The sequence below is a fragment of the Rousettus aegyptiacus genome, unplaced genomic scaffold (assembly GCF_014176215.1).
Source record: "Rousettus aegyptiacus isolate mRouAeg1 unplaced genomic scaffold, mRouAeg1.p scaffold_m13_p_1, whole genome shotgun sequence".
Taxonomy (NCBI): Eukaryota; Metazoa; Chordata; class Mammalia; order Chiroptera; family Pteropodidae; genus Rousettus; species Rousettus aegyptiacus.
This window is the reverse complement of record NW_023416284.1, coordinates 15,912,653-15,930,920: the sequence shown is the minus strand read 5'-3', so window position 1 is coordinate 15,930,920 and position 18,268 is coordinate 15,912,653. Positions and strand designations below refer to the sequence as shown.

At 43.1% G+C, this 18,268-nt stretch overlaps 1 protein-coding gene across 4 annotated transcripts in view; it reads left to right on the top strand.

Annotated features, from left to right (window-relative positions):
• The window catches only part of PAFAH2 (platelet activating factor acetylhydrolase 2), a 33,941-nt gene extending 16,074 nt beyond the window's left edge, over positions 1-17,867 (top strand). The window contains exons 9-13 of one of the 4 annotated variants that reach the window (XR_001595025.2): positions 1,291-1,461; positions 3,133-3,287; positions 8,129-8,360; positions 16,412-16,562; positions 16,651-17,866. Coding sequence is in view for 1 of the 4 variants with exons in the window: in XM_016129820.2 (XP_015985306.2) it covers positions 1,291-1,461; positions 3,133-3,287; positions 8,129-8,223 (421 nt within the window). In the remaining 3 variants the exon portion in view is untranslated. Of the gene's footprint in view, positions 1-1,290; positions 1,462-3,132; positions 3,288-8,128; positions 12,571-16,411 lie in introns of those variants that run through there. The other 3 variants (XR_001595024.2, XR_001595026.2, XM_016129820.2) reach the window with 3 other exon arrangements.
• Positions 17,868-18,268: the final 401 nt, after the last annotated feature.

The following is an 18,268-nucleotide window of genomic DNA, read 5'->3' as shown; positions in this document are numbered from 1 at the left end:
AAAGAAGTACAAATTAGTAGTTAGTAGATGGGCATGAGGATGGGGAGCACGGCATAGAGAATGCAGTTAGCTAGGTGGAAAACCAGAGGAGAGAAGGAGCAATTAGGGGGATCGTTTTATAAACTATAGTAATGTCTAACCAATGTACTGTATACTTGAAACTAATTTTTAAAAAAGTATAGGGGAAAGTCATTCTAGGCAGAGGGAACAGCTAATGCAAAAGCACTAAGGTTGAAAGAAGCCTGCTGGGTCAGTATAGGAGGAGCATAGTGAGTGAGGAGGAAGAGATCAAAGATGTAATCAAAGAGATAAACATGAGTCAAGGTCACAGGGCCTTTTGACCAGAATAAGGAAGTTAGATTTTATTCTAAGTATGGTGGGAAGCTAATGAAGGATTTTAAGCAGAGGGAAAAAAATGTTATTTACATTTAAAAAGATCCCTCTGGCTTCCCTGTGAAGAGTGGATTGTAGCAGGGCAAGATTGAAAACAAGGAGACTGGTTAGAGGCAGGCTACTTCAGAGTCAAGGTTAGAGATGATGGATTTTCATTAGAATGGAGGTAGTGGGATGGAGAAGTGAATGGAGTCAGGATACGTTTTAGAATTTTCGGGATTACATGATGTATAAGGTGAAAGAAAGAGGAATCAAAGTTTTCTATCTGTGTATCCATCGTTTGAGTGGAAGATGATTGTTCTTTACTGAGATGGGGAAGACTGGAGGAGCATTTGGGGCAGAGGGAGGCTTATTTTAGGGCCCTGGTTTTGCCGTTGTCAAGATTACTGCTTGACAAACTGGCCAGGGCTTTTTCTGACCTCTGCCATGTAGGCTTTGAGCTCACATAGCTACTTGTGTAGTTAGGAGTCTAAGCTATAGTTTGTTACCTTGTCTGTACTATTTCCCCTTCTAGACCAGGAGCTCCTCGAGAGCAAGAACTGTCATTTATTTCTGTGTCCACAGTACAGGGCTAAGTTCAATACTCAATCGATGTTGAAAGAATGAATGATTAAATGAATGAAGTGCTATTCTGTATAATCAAAGTCAGCTGCCTAAGAGTAGATCCAAGAAAAGAAGGTCTCATCCTTGCCCTCAGTGAGTTTAAAATCTAGAAGGATCTTTGGTGGTAGGTAAAAGTGTTCTATTCAGATCCTAACTGAAGGGCGTGGGCCTTGGTACCCCCTTCTTGGCTTTTTGAGCCTTCACCCCAGTGGAGGTGAGAACTATGCCCCCATTACCATAAGTGCTCTTGCTTGGGTTTCTTATGGTAGTTGGAGATGTCTGGTCCTGTTCCAGGTGTGCTGTGGCTTTGGATGCTTGGATGTTTCCCCTAGAACATGACTTTTTCCCAGACGCCCAAGGCCCTGTGTTCTTCATCAATACTGAGAAGTTCCAGACAAAGGAGAGTGTCAACTTGATGAAGAAGATATGTGCCCAGCACGAACAGTCCAGGATCATAACTGTCCTGTGAGTAAACCCCAAGGTCAGGAGCACCAGTGTCCTCTCTGTTTTTTACACAGCCATGGCTCCCTTAATTACTTTTGGATTATCCGGAAGTTCTACCTATTAATCGAATACCTGAATGCATCCTGAATTTCAAAATCTTAATTTCTTTAGAATTTCATATCTGTCCTTCTCCACTTAGCTCCACCTATAGTTATTTCTTCGGTAGTTTATATGACTTTGTGACAGGATTTTTCTATTGCTTTCTGGGAAAAGGGTATTATGGGATTGTATGTTGGAGAGGAAGAGCCTTGGGTCTGGGTGGACTCCAGAGATCCCTCACTTCATCTGGGGATTTTATTGGGTCTTCTGAAGAGTGTTGGTATGTTGGACCTTTGACAGTCACAAGATAAATTGTTAGAGACCTTCATGAGTACCTAAATTCAGATATCTTCCATAAACCCTCTATATTCTGGCTAAGAGAACCCACATTCTCTTCACTTCCATCACCGGCACTATCAGATAGTTTTTATTTCAGAAACCATTTTCCACAGAAAATTTTAAAAAATTTTTTCTCCCCCTCTTTAATTCCCCCCACCCTGACACACACACACATACTTCTACCCCTGACCTATGGATGTTGCCATTTCCCCTTAAGAAGGGGATCTCTGAAGGCGGGGCATCTCTCACGTTCATGGCGTGCGCCTGGGGCCTGGCTCACCTGGGGCCTGGCACATCCGGGATATGGTCTGTGGCTCCACCTGGGGCATGATCCCAGGACCCTCTGCATGTAAAGCAGAAAGTTTCCCCAAGCCAGTCAGATTCAGGGTAATCGTGACCTCTGGAGGGAAGGGAAGTGAGAGCAGTTGGCAGAGGGTCCACGGGAGCGGGGAGGGGGGCGTTTAACTATTGGTAATGTATTAAACTGAGTGCTGGACACTCAAGTATCCATGATATTATTCTTTACACTTTTTCATGTGTCTTAAAATTATATATTTTATTTTGTTTTAAAGTCAATTTTTCTGCATGCTTTCAAACAATTTAGCATTTAGATTTTCCTTTCTTTATTGAATTGACTAGTAAATTTAGTTATAAGTAATTTAGGCCAAGGTTAACCTACCAAGAATCTCACCTTTGAATTAAATATAGTTGATGTCAGAGGACTTAAATGCTAATCCAGAAACCCTCTTTTACAAGTCCTTGCCCTCATTTTTCTGATTACTTAAATGCAGTTCCTTTTTTCTGTTTACCTTGTGGCACAGTTCTGAAGAAAGGAACTGATATGTTTTGTGAATACTTAGAAGTCGCTAGGCAAAAGCTATGGTGTAACAGTTTGTAAGAACAGGAATGGCAGGTGCTGCAGACCTTGTATTCTTGCCCCTGTCCCCGCTCCAGCTAACTCAGCCATTCCCTGCACTGTCAGGCATCGTGGTCTAAAAGTTGAGGCAGCTTTGCAGCCAGGCACACCTGTATTCACATCGTAACTCCCTCCCTGACTAGATGTGTGACCTTGGGCAGATCATTTCTCCCCTCTGATTCTGTCAAAGGGGAAAATACTTCCCTTACAAGACTGTTGTGAAAACTGAGATGTAATGCAGGTAAAGTACCTTGCATGTAGTAGGTACTTAACAAATAAATATTTGTATGCCCTAGCCTCCAGACTCCTACCAGCTGTTTGTTTTTCTTTTCTTCTAGTGGTTCTGTTCATCGGAGTCAAACTGACTTTGCTTTTATGTCTGGTCACTGGATTGGCAAATTTTTCTCCAGTCTAACCCGTGGGAGCTTGGATCCCTATGAAGGTCAGGAGATTGTGGTGCGGGCCATGTTGGCCTTCCTGCAGAAGCACCTTGGTAAGGAGAGAACTGGGGCTTATGGGGCGCTGTGGAATGCCTTAGATTTCCCTGTACAGTGGTCTGTACTGACATGTCTGAGATCAGGGAGATTTATGGTAAAAGGAAAACCTGAGTGAAGGAGAAAGTTGCATAGAATTATGGAAAGAACACTTAACTGGAAGTTTGGAGATCCTGATTCTCTTATTACCTGAATGACCTAGTTGGCCTTGTCATTTAACTTCTCTGAGCCTTGGTTTCCTTGCTGTAAATGGAACATTCATCTCTCTACTCCACTGTTTCTGTCCTAACTCATTATCCCTTACCTTATCTATGTTGTAGAGGAGGTTATGCTGATAAATGGGCTAAATTTGTAGAAGTGCTTTAAAAAAAAGCCTGGAAGTATTATGACTAATGTCATAAACCACAGTCCCGCTAAATGGCAAGGCCTCTAGAGCAGCGGTTTCCAACCTTTTTGGCACCAGGGACCAGTGTTCCTACAAGAATCTAATGCCTGATGAACTGAGGTGGAGCTAGTGTTGGGAGCGGCTGCAAATACAGATGAAGCTTCGCTTACTCTCCCTCGGCTCACCTCCTGCTCTGCGGCCTGTTCCTAACAGGCCTCGGACCAGCACTGGTCTGCAGCCTGGGGTCGAGGACCCCTGCTCTAGAGGTCTTTGGTCCAGCCTCCTACCCATAGGAGATATCCTCTTATATCTTCCCTGCCACCACTGGTCACTTTAATGGTTTTAGGAGTTGATAATCTAGGCTGTTTTTGATTACAAGGACTAGAGGGATTCACACGCTAACCTCAAGAAAGAAGTGGGGTTTGTGTATGAAAGTACGTCTTTCCAGGGTGAAAGTGAAAAGACATGGGAGCCATGGTGGCTCCCAGGGCCGACTTCTCTGTCTCTGTCATGGGCTTCATGTCTCTGTCTCTTCCTCCTAGGACATCTCTGTTTCTCTTTGCATTTTTCTTCTTTCTACTCTGTATTTTTTTTCTTGCTGATAGTGTCTGCTTATTCATTGTTTCTGCTCCCTCATAGCTTCGGGCAGCACGAACCACTCTGGGTTTGTTCTCTCTGCCTTGTGGCATGCTTTCATCTTCAGCTCCCACTGTTCACTGCCATATTTTCTTGGATTTCTTAGACCAGATTCCCAAGACAGACTTAATTTTTCCAGCTCATCTTTACCTGCCGAAGCACATTGCCCAACCTAGGCCTAGAGCTCTCTTGATCAGATGTCCCTTTCTGATCTAATGGAATAGGCTACAATTATCTGCACAAGGCTGATCCCTCATCAGGTGCTGTGTGTAGGGCGGTTTCCTTCACAAGGGAGCCAGGCTGGCCCGGATTTCTAAGGTTTGACCTAACTCTAACTTTGACCCACTTGCCCTGGCTATCCCCACAAGAACTACTCAGAGAGGCCTCAGACCCCTTGTACATTCCCTGTTTCCTCATAGGCGCTGTATCATTAGGTTAGAGCTGAAGATGACGGGAGCCCATCATGGCATAATCGGGCTCCCTAGTAGCAGTGTCTGTTGAGCTAAGATATTCATTACTAGAGACCTTCAGGAGAAGATTGAAGGCAGGAGAGTTTTAGACTATAGGAAGTTTAAGGACTTGCTTTATGCCAGGCCTTCTGCCAAGTACTTTAGATCCATTATCATGTCTAATCCTGAAGATAACCTTTTCCAGTAGATATTTTTATTATTAACTCCATTTTACAAATGAAGATACCGAAGCTTAGAACATTTAACTCATTTATTTGTTCATGGTTATCTGGTCATTGAGTGGCAAAGCCAGAATGCAACCCAGGCTGTCTGATTCTAAAACCCCACATGCTTAATTGCTCTACTATTCTGCTAGTGACCTATGACCAAGGGATGTACTCAGTTTTTGGGAGACAGTGGATAGGCACCTAATTTTGAAAGGAGGGAGAGGACAGCCAGGAGGCAGGCTCCCTAGACATACCAATGCTTGTCTTTAATCTTAACAGATGAGTAGGGTTCACCAGTCAGGGAAGAGGCAAGAGTCTTCTAGACAGAAGGCACAAATGTTTGTGTGGACCTAGTATATCTGGAGCTTAGCACAGTGAATTGTTGGGAGATAACGGTAGAGAAATGGGTAGAAGCCAGATCTAGAAATCCATGTGTTTGCTGAAATAATTGAATTTTATTCCACAGTCTGTGAGGGTCCTTAGTAGGTTCTAAGCAGCAGAATGTCATTATTAGACCTGTATTTGCAGTCTGGCTATGTGGAGGATGGGCAAGATGAGGCAAGTTAAGAGGCAGAGAGCCCAAGTGGGAGGCTCTTGCAATATCCAGGAGATGAGAGACTAGATAGAATCTGAAAAAAGGCAAAGGCTCTCTGCTTGGGTTAATTAGCTTTTCAAAGAGAGAAAAGCTTTTTGGTGGCCACACAGTACATTGTAATATGGAAAACTAGAATGGGTTTTAGGTAGCTTAATTGAACTTCTCACCACTCCTAAAAAATATTCTGAGAGCACATATTCTGTCAACACAGGGATGTTATTATCTTCCATTGAGAAAATTGGTGCTTCTTCCATATTAACTACATGCAGCTCCTGTCTCCACTCGTTCATTCTCTCTTCCACTCTCCTGGAAGACTGTTTCACACATTTTTCAAACTTCGAACATCTCCTCCCTATCCCATCTCTCTGCTGATTAATTTTGCCTCCCACTTCACCAAGAAAAGAGAAGCAATCGGCATTTCCTCCGAATCCCAACACACCACCTACCTACCTTCATGTATATACTCAACCCTCTGTCTGGTTCCTAGAGTTTTCCACTGTTTTTCTAAGGCAAGCCAGCCCCTCCACCTACATAGTAGATTTCATCCTTTTTGGTCTACTCGAGATGGTTGTGCCAGCAATTCTCTCTTTATCTTATATCATCAATTTTTCCCTCTCTACTGGTTCATTTCATGCTGAAATTTTTCTTAAAAATTCTCTCTCTTGACCTCATCAGTTACCAGCCCATTTCCTTGTTCCTCATAACAGCAGAACTCTTGAAAGAATATCTATCTTCACTTTCTCTGATTTTTACCTTCCCATTCTGTCTTAAAATCACTCCAGTCAAGTTTTTGCATCAATTCTTCATGAAAACTGCTTTTGTCCAGGTTGCCAGTGATCTCCCTTCACAGTGCTGAATCCAGTGGTCAGTTCTCGTTCTTCATCTCGCATGAACTCTCAGCTTCTGGCAGAGGTGATGATGATGACGATGCCATCCTCTATGAGACCCTGTAAAGACCACGTTCCAGAACACGACACTCTGGATTTTCTCTTAGCTCAGGATCTGCTCCTCCTCAGTCTACTTTGCTGCTTCCACAGTTTGGTCTTTGGACCTTCTATGTCTGTATGCCCTGAGGTCATCTAGTCTCATGGCTTTAAATGTCATCTCCATGCTGACAACTTCCCAGCTTACATCTCTAGTTTGATCTCTCCCACAGACATTAGATTTATATAATACACTGCTCGACATCTAATAAAATCACAAATAAAAGTTTCAGCTACAGTCTTTCCCTTCTCAACTCACAGTAACTCCACCCTCCTAGTTACTCAAGCCGAAGTCCTCATTCGCATGCCTTCTCTTATACCTCTCCACCAGTCTCTCAGGAAATTTTATTGGCTCTTTGCACTGTTGTTCCCACTGCCTGGAACATTCTTCCTGTACAGTCTTATGGCCCACTCCCACATCCTTCAAGTCGTTGCTCAAATCTCACCTTCCCAATGAGGCCCACCTGACCAGCCCTTTAAAACACTGCACCTTCCCTAGCTCCCCTCATCCCCATTCCCCCAGCCACCACCACCGCTTCTCTCGTCTGGCTCTGTTTTTTTTCATCACACTTATCACCTTTTCACATTCTATATAATTTATTACGTTTATTGTTATCTCTTCATACTAGATTGTGAGCTCTATGAGAATGAAGATTTCTGTTCATTTGTGGATATGTTTTTAGCACCAAGAGCAGACTGGGACACACTGTGGATGTGCTCAGTATTTTTCAAATTAATGAATATGTAGCACTTTTTTGTCAAGGACCTATTCCATGCCAGGTTCTTGGCAGGGTACTGGGATCCAAAAATGAAGGAGAGTGGTCCCTACCTTCTATCCCAGTCTTTGTTCGTTTTGAACAAGGACACCATTTGCCTGCTCAGCTGTGCCCTACTCCCTCAGTCTGAGGCCTTTCTGCCTGTTCTTACCATGTAGTCAGACCCATCTGCCCATGATCCTAGAGCCCTTTCTTGAATCATACCCAGTTTTATGCTGCCTCATGATGTTGTCACCCTATTCCTTCTGCCTTTCGCCGAGGTGGCCCTGGATTTGCATCCACTGGCTGGCATGAGAAGCTTGCTCAGAAGTGGCCCTGAGCCTGGAAGTAGGCTTTCCATTTTCTCACCCTTTCTGACCGAGGTTTGCATTCTGTCTCTGCTGCCTACTAGCTGTAATGACTTTGGGCAAATCAGATAACTTCTTTGAGTCTCAGTTTCCTTAACTGTAAAATAGGGCTAATAACAGTACTTAGGGATATTATGAAAATTAAATGAAATGATGGATGTTTAACACAGTTCCTAGGATGAATTATCCTCCAATAAATGTTATTTTTTGTTATTATTAGTATTATCACATTATGGTGGATGAAGCCAGTCATTTATGTAGCACATTTATAAAGACACTGAATGAACAGTAGTTATCATTACTGCCACCACCATCACAACCACCGCGACCAGCCCTTTTGGTATCCCAGGTGTTCCTCTCTCTAGGATGTTTCACTAAGTCTGTGGTAGGTACTCTGTGATTTAAACTTTCAACAATATACTTCACCTTCCTGTTTTTTCAGACCTGAAAGAGGACTATGACCAATGGAACAACCTCATTGAAGGCATCGGACCGTCACTCATCCCAGGGGCCCCTCACCATCTGTTCAGCCTTTAGGCACAACTGGCCATTCATAAAAGGTCATTGAGCTGAGTTCCCTTTGGGGGCCTGCTCAGGGCACCCATAACCTCCTATCAGAAAGTGGTCGGCATGGGCCTTCTTCACAGATCAAAAAGACGTAATCACACTACTGGGTAGGTAACTGACTACTTTGATCTTGGACTTGTTGATCTTAAATTCACGATGGGGCTTGGATCACTTACTGATCAGCACACACTGATTTTCTGGGACCTGAACCCTGATGGTGTGGGGAGCAAGCAGTGGAGTGAAACTAAGGGTCACTGAAGCCCCAAGCTGAGCACCGTTAACCCATCTAGCAAGCCACCCTCACCTTGGGCCAGTGTACCTTCTTCAGCAGGAAAAATGAAGCCAAAGGCTAGAGTGAAAATTTCTACCTTCAGACCTTTAGTCCAACCTGGCATTCTCTCTTCCTACCTCAGCTTCCTACCCAGGGTCACTTGGTGAGTTTTCAGCACTTTAGGTCACTTACTAGGATTAGGACTACCATCAGATTTTCTGTTTATTTTAAGCCTCAATGCATGGAACATAGTACTGGGCACCTAGGATGAGTTATCCTTATCCCATGGAGTAGGGCAGACAGTATTGTTCTCATGGCATACAAAACTTAGGTACAGAGGGGGGCCTTCGAAGATCCGGATGTCTTTGAATTTTGCTGAAAATGTATCTTTGCAGGAAACAACACAAGTTGAGATGGAGAAGGTAGAATAAAAGTGTCACGTAGCCATTTGAACAGGACTTTGCCACAAAAGGGGAGGTAGTTCGGTCAGCTAGAGTACAAGGCGCCACCTCTGGAGAGGTCTAGGAATACTTTTCTTGCCTCTCACCTTAGATACCATGAGCCTCCAACTTTCTCAGAACCAGGGTGCTGTAAATTGTCTGTTTACTGGCTCTGAGGCCCAGCCCCAAATTTAAGTCAAGATACAGATTGAATTTTCATTCTGTTCCATATATAATATAAATGGTATTAATAGTCATGTTTGCCTAATGATATGTTGGAATATTCTCTAATCTGCCTAGAGCAAGATGGGGAGCCATCTGGAAGTAACTCTTCCTTCTGTCTTTGTTCGCTTACCACTTATGCCCATGTGGAAAAAAAAACTTTAAAAGGAAAGGAAGTCTTCCTGGGGATCTAGTTCAAAGTTGTCTGGAAACATCAACCTGAAACACCTCTCTTCACTGCTACAGACGTCTCACCTCCTTCCAAGTAAGGGACTTCAGAGGAGGCAAGAGCAAAAAGGAAATGCATCTCTGCACAATAGGTCCAAGGCCAGTGCCACCAGAGCAAGCTGGGACTGGGTCTCTCACCTCTCAACAGCTATTCTTTCTAAGAGGTGAAATGTGGATCCATGGAGGCTGTGAACCTGAGGAGGATCTATGAATTCCAGTGAGACATAGCCTAAGGAGAATATCATTAAAGCCCCGGGCTCTGGAGTTCTTTAGCTGGGTTCAAGTTCTGGTTTCATTAACTAGGTAGATGTAAGCAAATTATATTCTCTTTCCAGTCTCAGTTTTTGCCTATCTAAGATGGGGTTCCACATTATGAATAATTAGGAGGATTTAAGTGAGAGTCTGTGTAACACATGGGTTATTTAAAAGTCTGTTTCCTATTTCCCAAACATTCATTTTTCTAGCTATGCTGTAGCTATTGTTTTCTAGATTAATTGCTTTTGGTCCGAGGAAACGACCCAGATGATTTTCATCCTGAAACTTGTTTGGCCCAGTGTGAGTCAGTTTTGTAAATGTTCCATATATGCTTAAAAAGACTGTATATTCTAAAGTTGTTGGCTTGCTCAGCAACACATGATGGATATCCTTCTATGAGGGCATATGCAGATATATAATAGGGCCTTCCAACCCCAACTGGAGACCAGAGCCCCTTGGCACGCACAGAACCAGTAGGTGCCACCCTTGTGCCTGAGGCTGGTTCCGCAGATGCCAAGGTTCTGGCAGCATTAGCACCTGAGACCCAGCTTCTACCTTAGACCCTTACACGATGCAGGTATATTTTGTAAAGACTAGTAGCCTCCCTAGAAAAGGAAGTTGTTTGGAGCTTGGATCCATTTCTCCTCCATTCAGTTCATATTCTGGTAATGACTCATTCATCCAGCAACATTGGAGTAGGTAAATTATCCATATAACTGAAATTGTCCTTTATGTCACAAAACATAATATTGACAAGTTTGGTAATTTACCAAAACAATAACACACTTCTTGATGTGAACTGGCCTTATTTAACTTTTTAGGGTGTTTCAGTCAGTCAAGATAGACTAGATTATATAGTAGCAACAAGCAGCCCCAGAAAACAGCAAACATTTATCTCTCACCCGTGCTGCCTGTCCTCTGTGGGTCAGCTGGGAGCTCTTCTGTGTCAAGTTCATCTTCACATGGGGATCCAGGCTGGCAGAGCTGCCACTCTCTGGAAAGCATGGCCAGTCGCCGTGGTAGAGCTGGAAGGGAGCGTGGCGAAACACCTACCAGCTCTTAAAGCTTCTGCTCAGAAGTGATGCTTATTATTTCCATCCACATGTCATTGGCCAAAGCAAGTCGTCTGGCCAAACCTAACATTTCACACCATCCCAAGAGAGCAAAGACATCTGCGACCAGGTCCGATGTCAGAGCAGTGGCACCCTCTGGCCTGCAAAGATTCGAGTAGCTATTTGTACCTATACTGCGCTGCCCTTAGCAGCTGTCCTCTTAGTCCTTTCGATTGGTTTTCATAGTCTGTATTGTCCCGTTACAGCCATTACTCTTCATTGCCTTTAATGTGCCAGCCCCTAGCAGCTCGCCCAGTTCACTTCAAATTTATAACTTCTGGTCAGCGACTTAACTTAAAATTGTCTAAAGTAAAAGTAGGTAGTCACTGAGAGAGGGCTTTAGGGACTCTTCTGCACCTAAAATATCCTGCCTTTAGCGCTTAGATTCTGTAACCCTTCCTCTGACTGCTCAGGAGGGATATCAAAGCCTCTGGTTCTTTGTCCTGGTCTTTGATTAGCTTCCAGGGAATTGAAAGACACTGGATAAATGGCCTTTTAGATAAGCAAGGTAATTCTGCATGTTAATTGGCATGTGTGGATAGACTGCATTCTAATGAATCCTTTCCAAAAGCAAAGAAGATGTCGGGTTTCCTTTGCATCTTCTCGTTTCCCCATCCCATTATAGAACCATACTCATGGAGGCCTCCTAGTGTTTGTGAAGTTTCTGTGCAGGGACTGGTGCGGCAGTTAGGAAGGGAGGTGAGTAAATACTGGATGGAATGAGATTCCTCATCCCTCACACTGCTGGACACATCAAGCTAAGGCTGGTTAGGTTCTTGCCATCCCCCCAACACAGTCCCCAAGCCCCTTTCCAGCGTGTGTCCTGACACAGCTGCCCCCTTGCCCTTCCTCAGGAAGACTACTGGGTTCTTGAAATGTCAGTCGACAGACTCCAACTTCATGCCTTGGCCTTGTGGGGGTATTTGTGTGCTCCCGTTTTCTTCTGGGGCACCTCTTATTCTCGGGCCTGCAAAGTGACAGAGGAATGAATAGGAGAGGCCATCCACTAAGGAGCCAGTCCTTATTAGGAAGCTCACTTGCTGTCCCATCACAGCCAGCTGCAATAGCCAAGTGTTCCTGGCCATAACTGCATGGCAAAAATGACGATAATCATCATAATAGCCAACATTTATTAGACCCTTAATGTGTGTCAGAGAATGTTCAGTGCTTTACATGTATCATCTCATTTACTTCTTACAGTAACCCCATGAGGTCAGGTGGTATTAGCTTCATTTTATGTATGAGGTAACAGCCTTAGAGAAGTGATTTGATCAACCTCTCTCAGCAGGAATTTGGCAAAGCTGGGTTTCAGGCATCAAAATTCAAGCTCTTAATCACTGAGCCATACTGCCTAATTCATGGAATTGGTTTCCGTCTCTAAACTGTCAGGGTATAAGGAATGTAATTTCATGATAGATTGAGTCAAGAATGTCAAATTCTCCAGCAATCTCTATATGATTTGTATAGAGATTCACTGATAGCCTAAGCACTACTGAAATGGGTTGGAGGGAGAACTAAGCTTCGCTGAGGACTGTGGGTCAGATGCTCTGTTGATTTGATACATGAGGAAAGTAATTCAGGGATTAAGAACACGGTCTTTGAAATGAGATGACTTACACTATTGTCCCTGTGGATTTACGCTAATGTATTAATTTCTATGAGCTTCAATTTTTTCATTTGTAAACTGGAATTCTAATAGTATGTACCTCTTAAAGTTGCAATAATGCATGTAACAAGCTTAATACAGTGCCAATACTAAGAGTTTAATAAATATTTACTATTACTAGTATTGTTTTTTTTTTTTTTATCCTCTTTACATAACTATAAAGTTAAATATAATTTGCCCTTGTCCTGAATGGCCGAGATGATCTTGGTCTAAGTTCTTATTCCAGTTTTTCCATTTTCTTTGTTCTGATTTTCCTGCTCCTCACATCAAAAATCAAAATCCACACCATAGTTCTAGCCTTGCAGACTCTCTTCACCGTCAGGAAGAATCTACACTCTTAGGTTCTGGTCTGGGTTTTAATTTCACACCTGATCATCCAAATACACACGTGGGTGCCCCAAGTGTAAACCAAACATCCTAAAATGTTGAATAGGAGAATCTGAGAAGACCTGTGGAGGTTGGCCAAAGGGAAGAGGACGTGGAGATAGGAATCTGAAGTAGAAGCTAGTTGGGTTCATTTTTGTCTACTGCTTTTGAGGCAGGGGTCAGGGGGTTAAAGTGCCCCATGACCTCAGGGGAAACTCCCCAGGCCTGAGGATGGCCTATGAATGACCTCTGCATAGCTTTCTTCCTTACTGCCGTATCTTTTCTTACCAACACCTTGTCTTCCCTCTCGCTGGTTCTCACTCCCAGCCTATCCTCTCCATTTCAGCTGAGTCTAGTCCCTCCATCAGCTCACCCATGAAATCATTTATACAATCTCCTAGACTCCCATCTCTCTTTTTCTCTGCATTCTGCTGCCACATCTGCCTGAAACTCCACTTTTGTATCAAAATGCCTGACAAAGGTGGTCTAATGAAAAGAGGACCAAACTGATAGTCTGGAGCCCTAGGTTCTAGTCTCAACTCATAGTCTCTCTCGCTCTGTGACCTCACGTTTATGCTTCTCCTCTCATGACATCAGTTTCTCTATCTATAACTTGGGGGTATGGAGTGGAGCTTATTGAATTAGCTGATCCCTAAGCCCCTTTAGTCCTGGCATTTCTCACCTCTGTCACTAGCTGTCAAGAATCTGCAGAATTTTTTTCGTGTAGAATTATATCTCACTCCCTCATTCTGTCTTGTCTTGCCCCACCTCTCCTGTCCTTTGCTTCTTCCTGTACACTTATTTTTCCACTGTACCCTTAATGTACTCACCCATTCTGTACACATGTATGCTCTTTCTCATGATGTGTTCTTGCTTGTAGAGCCTTCCTAACCTCCTTTCTGTATATCCGAATACTGTCGATCCTTTAGTTACACTTCTAGTTTCATTTCTAGTTCCACTTCTATGAAAAGCCTTCCCGATTAAATTCAACTAACATTTGATCTCTTGGTCTCCTGCTCCCCACAAGAAATATATTCTGTGCCACATTTAGCATTACACTCTATTACATTATTCCAAGAGCAGGACCCATCTGTTGGACGGGAAAAGCATCCTCTTGTTGACTGACATGGGAGCAGGGATCTCTGTCCCCTCCTTCCTTGCCCTCCTACCCCCATCAGCAGGCTTCTTGTTTCCCAGTCGGACTTGGGAACAGCTGGTGTTCACCCAACCCTCTGATGTCTCTAGCTGCCCCTACTTCTTTTTCTCAGATCCCAGCTGTGGGGCCCAGGGCAGGGCCAGTGGCAATGCAGCCAAGGGCAGCTGGAGCAAACCAAGATACATGGACATGTAGCAGTTGAGAGTTAGAAGGAGGGCAGAACTGAGCACAAATCACACTAGTGTTGAAAATGAGGGGAAGCAGTTCGCCAGCTTATTTTTTCCCATCTTGCTCTCATCTAAAAAAAGAAGCTGCTTAGAAATACAGTCCTCCTTAGCCTGCTAAGCCAGATGGTCTCTAAATGCCTGCCAAGTATGCATATAAAATTATTCATCTTCATGGACTCACACCCAGGTCTGAATCTAGATATGCTTTTTTGCCATTCGATCTGGAGCCTGTGAAACTTTCTGAGCCTTTGTTTCTTTTTCTGTAAAGTGGGGTCACTAATGTCTGCCTTGCCCCTTCAGTATTGCAGGGGGAGGTTTCAATATAAGAGCACTTTATACTTTATAAAGCACTGGACAAATATATGTTTTTATTAATAGTAAAATCGTCATATTTTGTTTTTGCTATAATGTGCTACTACTTAATGAGCACTTATTCTGTGCCAAATACCATGCCGTTTTACATATACTGTAAGTACATTTAATCCTAACAACATTTCTGTAAGATAGTGCATGTTATCTCCTATTCAACAGATCAGAAAAGTGAGGTTCAGAAAGATTTGCTAGCCCAGCTGCAGTCACCCAGCCTGGAAGTGCTGGAGCCAGGATTTAACCTAATTGCTGGATTCCAAAGTCAGCATTCTTAATGCCTGTTCATTCCTATCTCACAAAAAGATAGAGAGAGAGAGAGAGAGAGAGAGAGAGAGAGAGAGAGAGAGAGAGAAAGAGAGAAAAGAAAGAAAGAAAGAAAGAAAGAAGAAAGAAAGAAAGAAAGAAAGAAAGAAAGAAAGAAAGAAAGAAAGAAAGAAAGAAAAAGAAAAGAAAGAAGAAAAGAAAGTTCTTTATTCTATGTTAGCTAAAATAACCCACAATTTGATCTTCAGTAAATGCCCTAAGCAGTCGAGTCATACGAAGAGGTATTTTTGTTGAAGTCCTGACTGAGTCCTGACAGTGTATTTTGAATTGCTTTTCTGCCAGTAGAGATGGGCTGGCTCTCCATCCATCTATCCATCTATCCACCTACGCCATCCGTCCATCCATCCATCCATCCATCCATCTATCCATCAATCAATCCACCCACCTCACATAAAATCAACAGTTCAGGGAACAAACCCATTAGTACTGTATAAACCATGAAGTCAAACAACTGGCAGAACTTTTTTTTTTTTTTAATTTCTAACCCACATATTATAGGTTAATGATTCCCTGCTCTATGCACATCAGAATCACTTTGGAACTATATGAAAGTACACATGTCCTGGCCATGTCTCCAGAGGTCTGGAGATGCTGATTCAGATGGTATAGTGTGGGGACCAAAGATGTGATTGAGTGTGTGTGTGAGAGAGAGACAGAGACAGAGACAGAGACAGACAGAGAGAGAAGCTCCAGGGATATTTCTGGTATGCAGCCAAGTTTGAGAACCATTGCTACGGTTTAAAACTATTAGTCTATTTTCTTTTATGAAACAGGAGTAATTGCTAGCTGAAAACATAGAATCATTAAGTTTTAGACTTGAGAGAGCCCTTATATCATTTGGTCCATGAGGAAACCAGAGCTCAGATAACGTCAATAAGTAGTTGGCAAACTTGAATTAAAATCTGTATCTTCTGACTTCCAGTCTAGTGCTTTAGATACGTCCATGGGTACCAGGGTTTTACTGGATTATCAGGAAAATCCTCAGGACTCACTCATCATGGCACTCATGATTACCAGCAACCATACCTTGGAGTTTTTGTGTAGGGAAGAAGCCTGGCTAGAAGGCCTGTGAGAATCTACTGGGATGGCAGTAAAACACATATGAGAATATGTGTTCATTCATTCCACAAGCACTTTTATTGAAGTCTGTACTGTGGCTGGCCCCATCCTTATGGAACTGAATCTAGAGAGCAGGAAAGGCCCCGTCAACAGGTCCCACGTGGTGAGTGCCGTGACAGGGGTTATATGAGGCTCAGAAGTGACACGTGGTGATTAATTCAACTTCAACAGAACAAAAAGGCTGAAAAGGCTTCATAGAGTATCATATACTTGAGCTCGGTGTTTGTATTAGTTATCTATTGTTGCATAATAATTATCCCCAAATTTAGCAGCTTAGAGCAACACACATTATCTCACACTTCCTGTGGCTCAGGAATTCTAGAGGGGCTCATTTGGGTGGTTCTGGCTTAAAGTCTCATGAGGCTGCAGTCAAGATGTCAGCTGGGATTACTGTCGTTTGAAGGCTTGACTAAGACTGGAGGAGCCACGTCCAAACTGACTCACTCACACGGCTGTTGGCAGGAAGCCTCAGTTCCTTAACACTTGGAGGGAGCTTTCCATGGAGCTGCTACTCAAGGCATGGCAACTGGCTTGTCCCAAAGCAAGTGATCCAAGTGAGTAAAATGGAAGCTGCAACGTCTTCTATGCCCCATCTTTGGAAATCATACTTCATGGTTTCCACAATATCATATCATTGTGCAGGTCAGGCCTATTCAGGATGGGAGGACATGTATACCGGGAGTCGGGGGCACTGGAGAACATCTTGGAGGCTGGCTACGATGGCATTAAAGGCGAATGGAATTTTCCAACTGGACATGGGAGAAGAAATGCATTCCAGGCAGAGGAAATAAATAACAGGACAAATAAATAGGGCATAGCATGTTCGGGACGTTGTAATGGGTTTGGAGAAAATAGGTGAAAAATAAAGACATAGGAGAGCTTACAGAAGATATCAGAGAGGACCGTCTATGCCAAGTGCAGGAAATTGGCCTTTACCGTGGAGGCGAGCAGTCGTCAGATATTTCTGCATATTGGAATCATCTGAGATTTAAACTTTCCAGTGCCAAAGCCACACTCATGTCAATTATATAGGAATTTCCGGGAGCAGATCTGGATATCTGTAGTTTTAGAGTTTCCCAGGTGCTTTCAACATGCAGCCAAGGTTGAGAACCAGTGCTGTAGTAGGCAACACAAAAAGTAACTGAAAATCTTGAGGCAGGAGAGTCATGTGATTGGATTTCCAATCTCCTCAGTGATGAGGAAGTGCATCCATACCTTTCTTTTCTACTCACCTAGGGAAGTAAATATTAGAACTAGAAAGGCCCTATCATCTGTACTCGCCGCCTCATTCAGGTAGTCAGGTTTCATCATCTCTATTACCAAAAATTAAGCAGAAATATTTAAACTTTAGCAGCCCCAAGTAAGTTCCCAGCATCCTAAATTACCTATTATTTTTAAACTTCCAAACTTCTTACATCAGCGTATCCACTTGAGGGTTTTATTTCCCCCACTTAACACTGTTTCATACATGTATTTCTCTATTTGTGCAAGGTCCTCACATCTAACTGAGGCAGCAGAGTGTAAAGGTTAGAGCATGGCCTTCAGAGTCAGATGGACCTCTGGATTTGAGTCCTGATGTCATCACTTAGTAACTAGTTGGGTAACTTAATTTCTCAAGTCCTCAGTTAACTCATCTGAAAAATGGCTGTAACCTACCTCAGAAGCTGCTAGAGGATATAACATGAGATCATGCATTTTGAGAATTCTTAAGTACTTGATACATAGTGTTCAATAAATGTTACTTATTCGGCATTCGAAATGGCATTTTATTATTCTGTTGTATCAGCACACCCACCCCCACCACTGGATCTGCTCAGCAGTTCTCCCCATTGCCAGACTATTCAAGCCACTTCTAATTGTTTTTAGCTATATTATTATACATTTCTTCATATAAATTGATTGGATGTTTTTTTTTAAAGTTATTTCCCTAATTTTTTAGTTGTGAAAGCTGAAGATTGGAAAGTTAAAGTCCCTTGTCAAACAAAAGTCATAACTCTTGTTAGTGACAGAGCCAGGTCTAGGGCCCAGGTCCTAGATACCCTGAGTCTTGACCTCCTGTTCTCCCCACCCTGCCGCCCAGCCCCCATACTCACGAGAGACTTGAAACTGGCCCTTCTTACCTTCTCTTTTCCAGGCCGAATGGTTCAGAACTCCCGTTGAGTCCTCTGACATCTTCTCTCCCACCTTTTCATCATCCTAGAAGTCCCTCATCAATCCAGAATAATTGGAGTAGCACCTCTACTGGTCCCTTGAGGAGTGG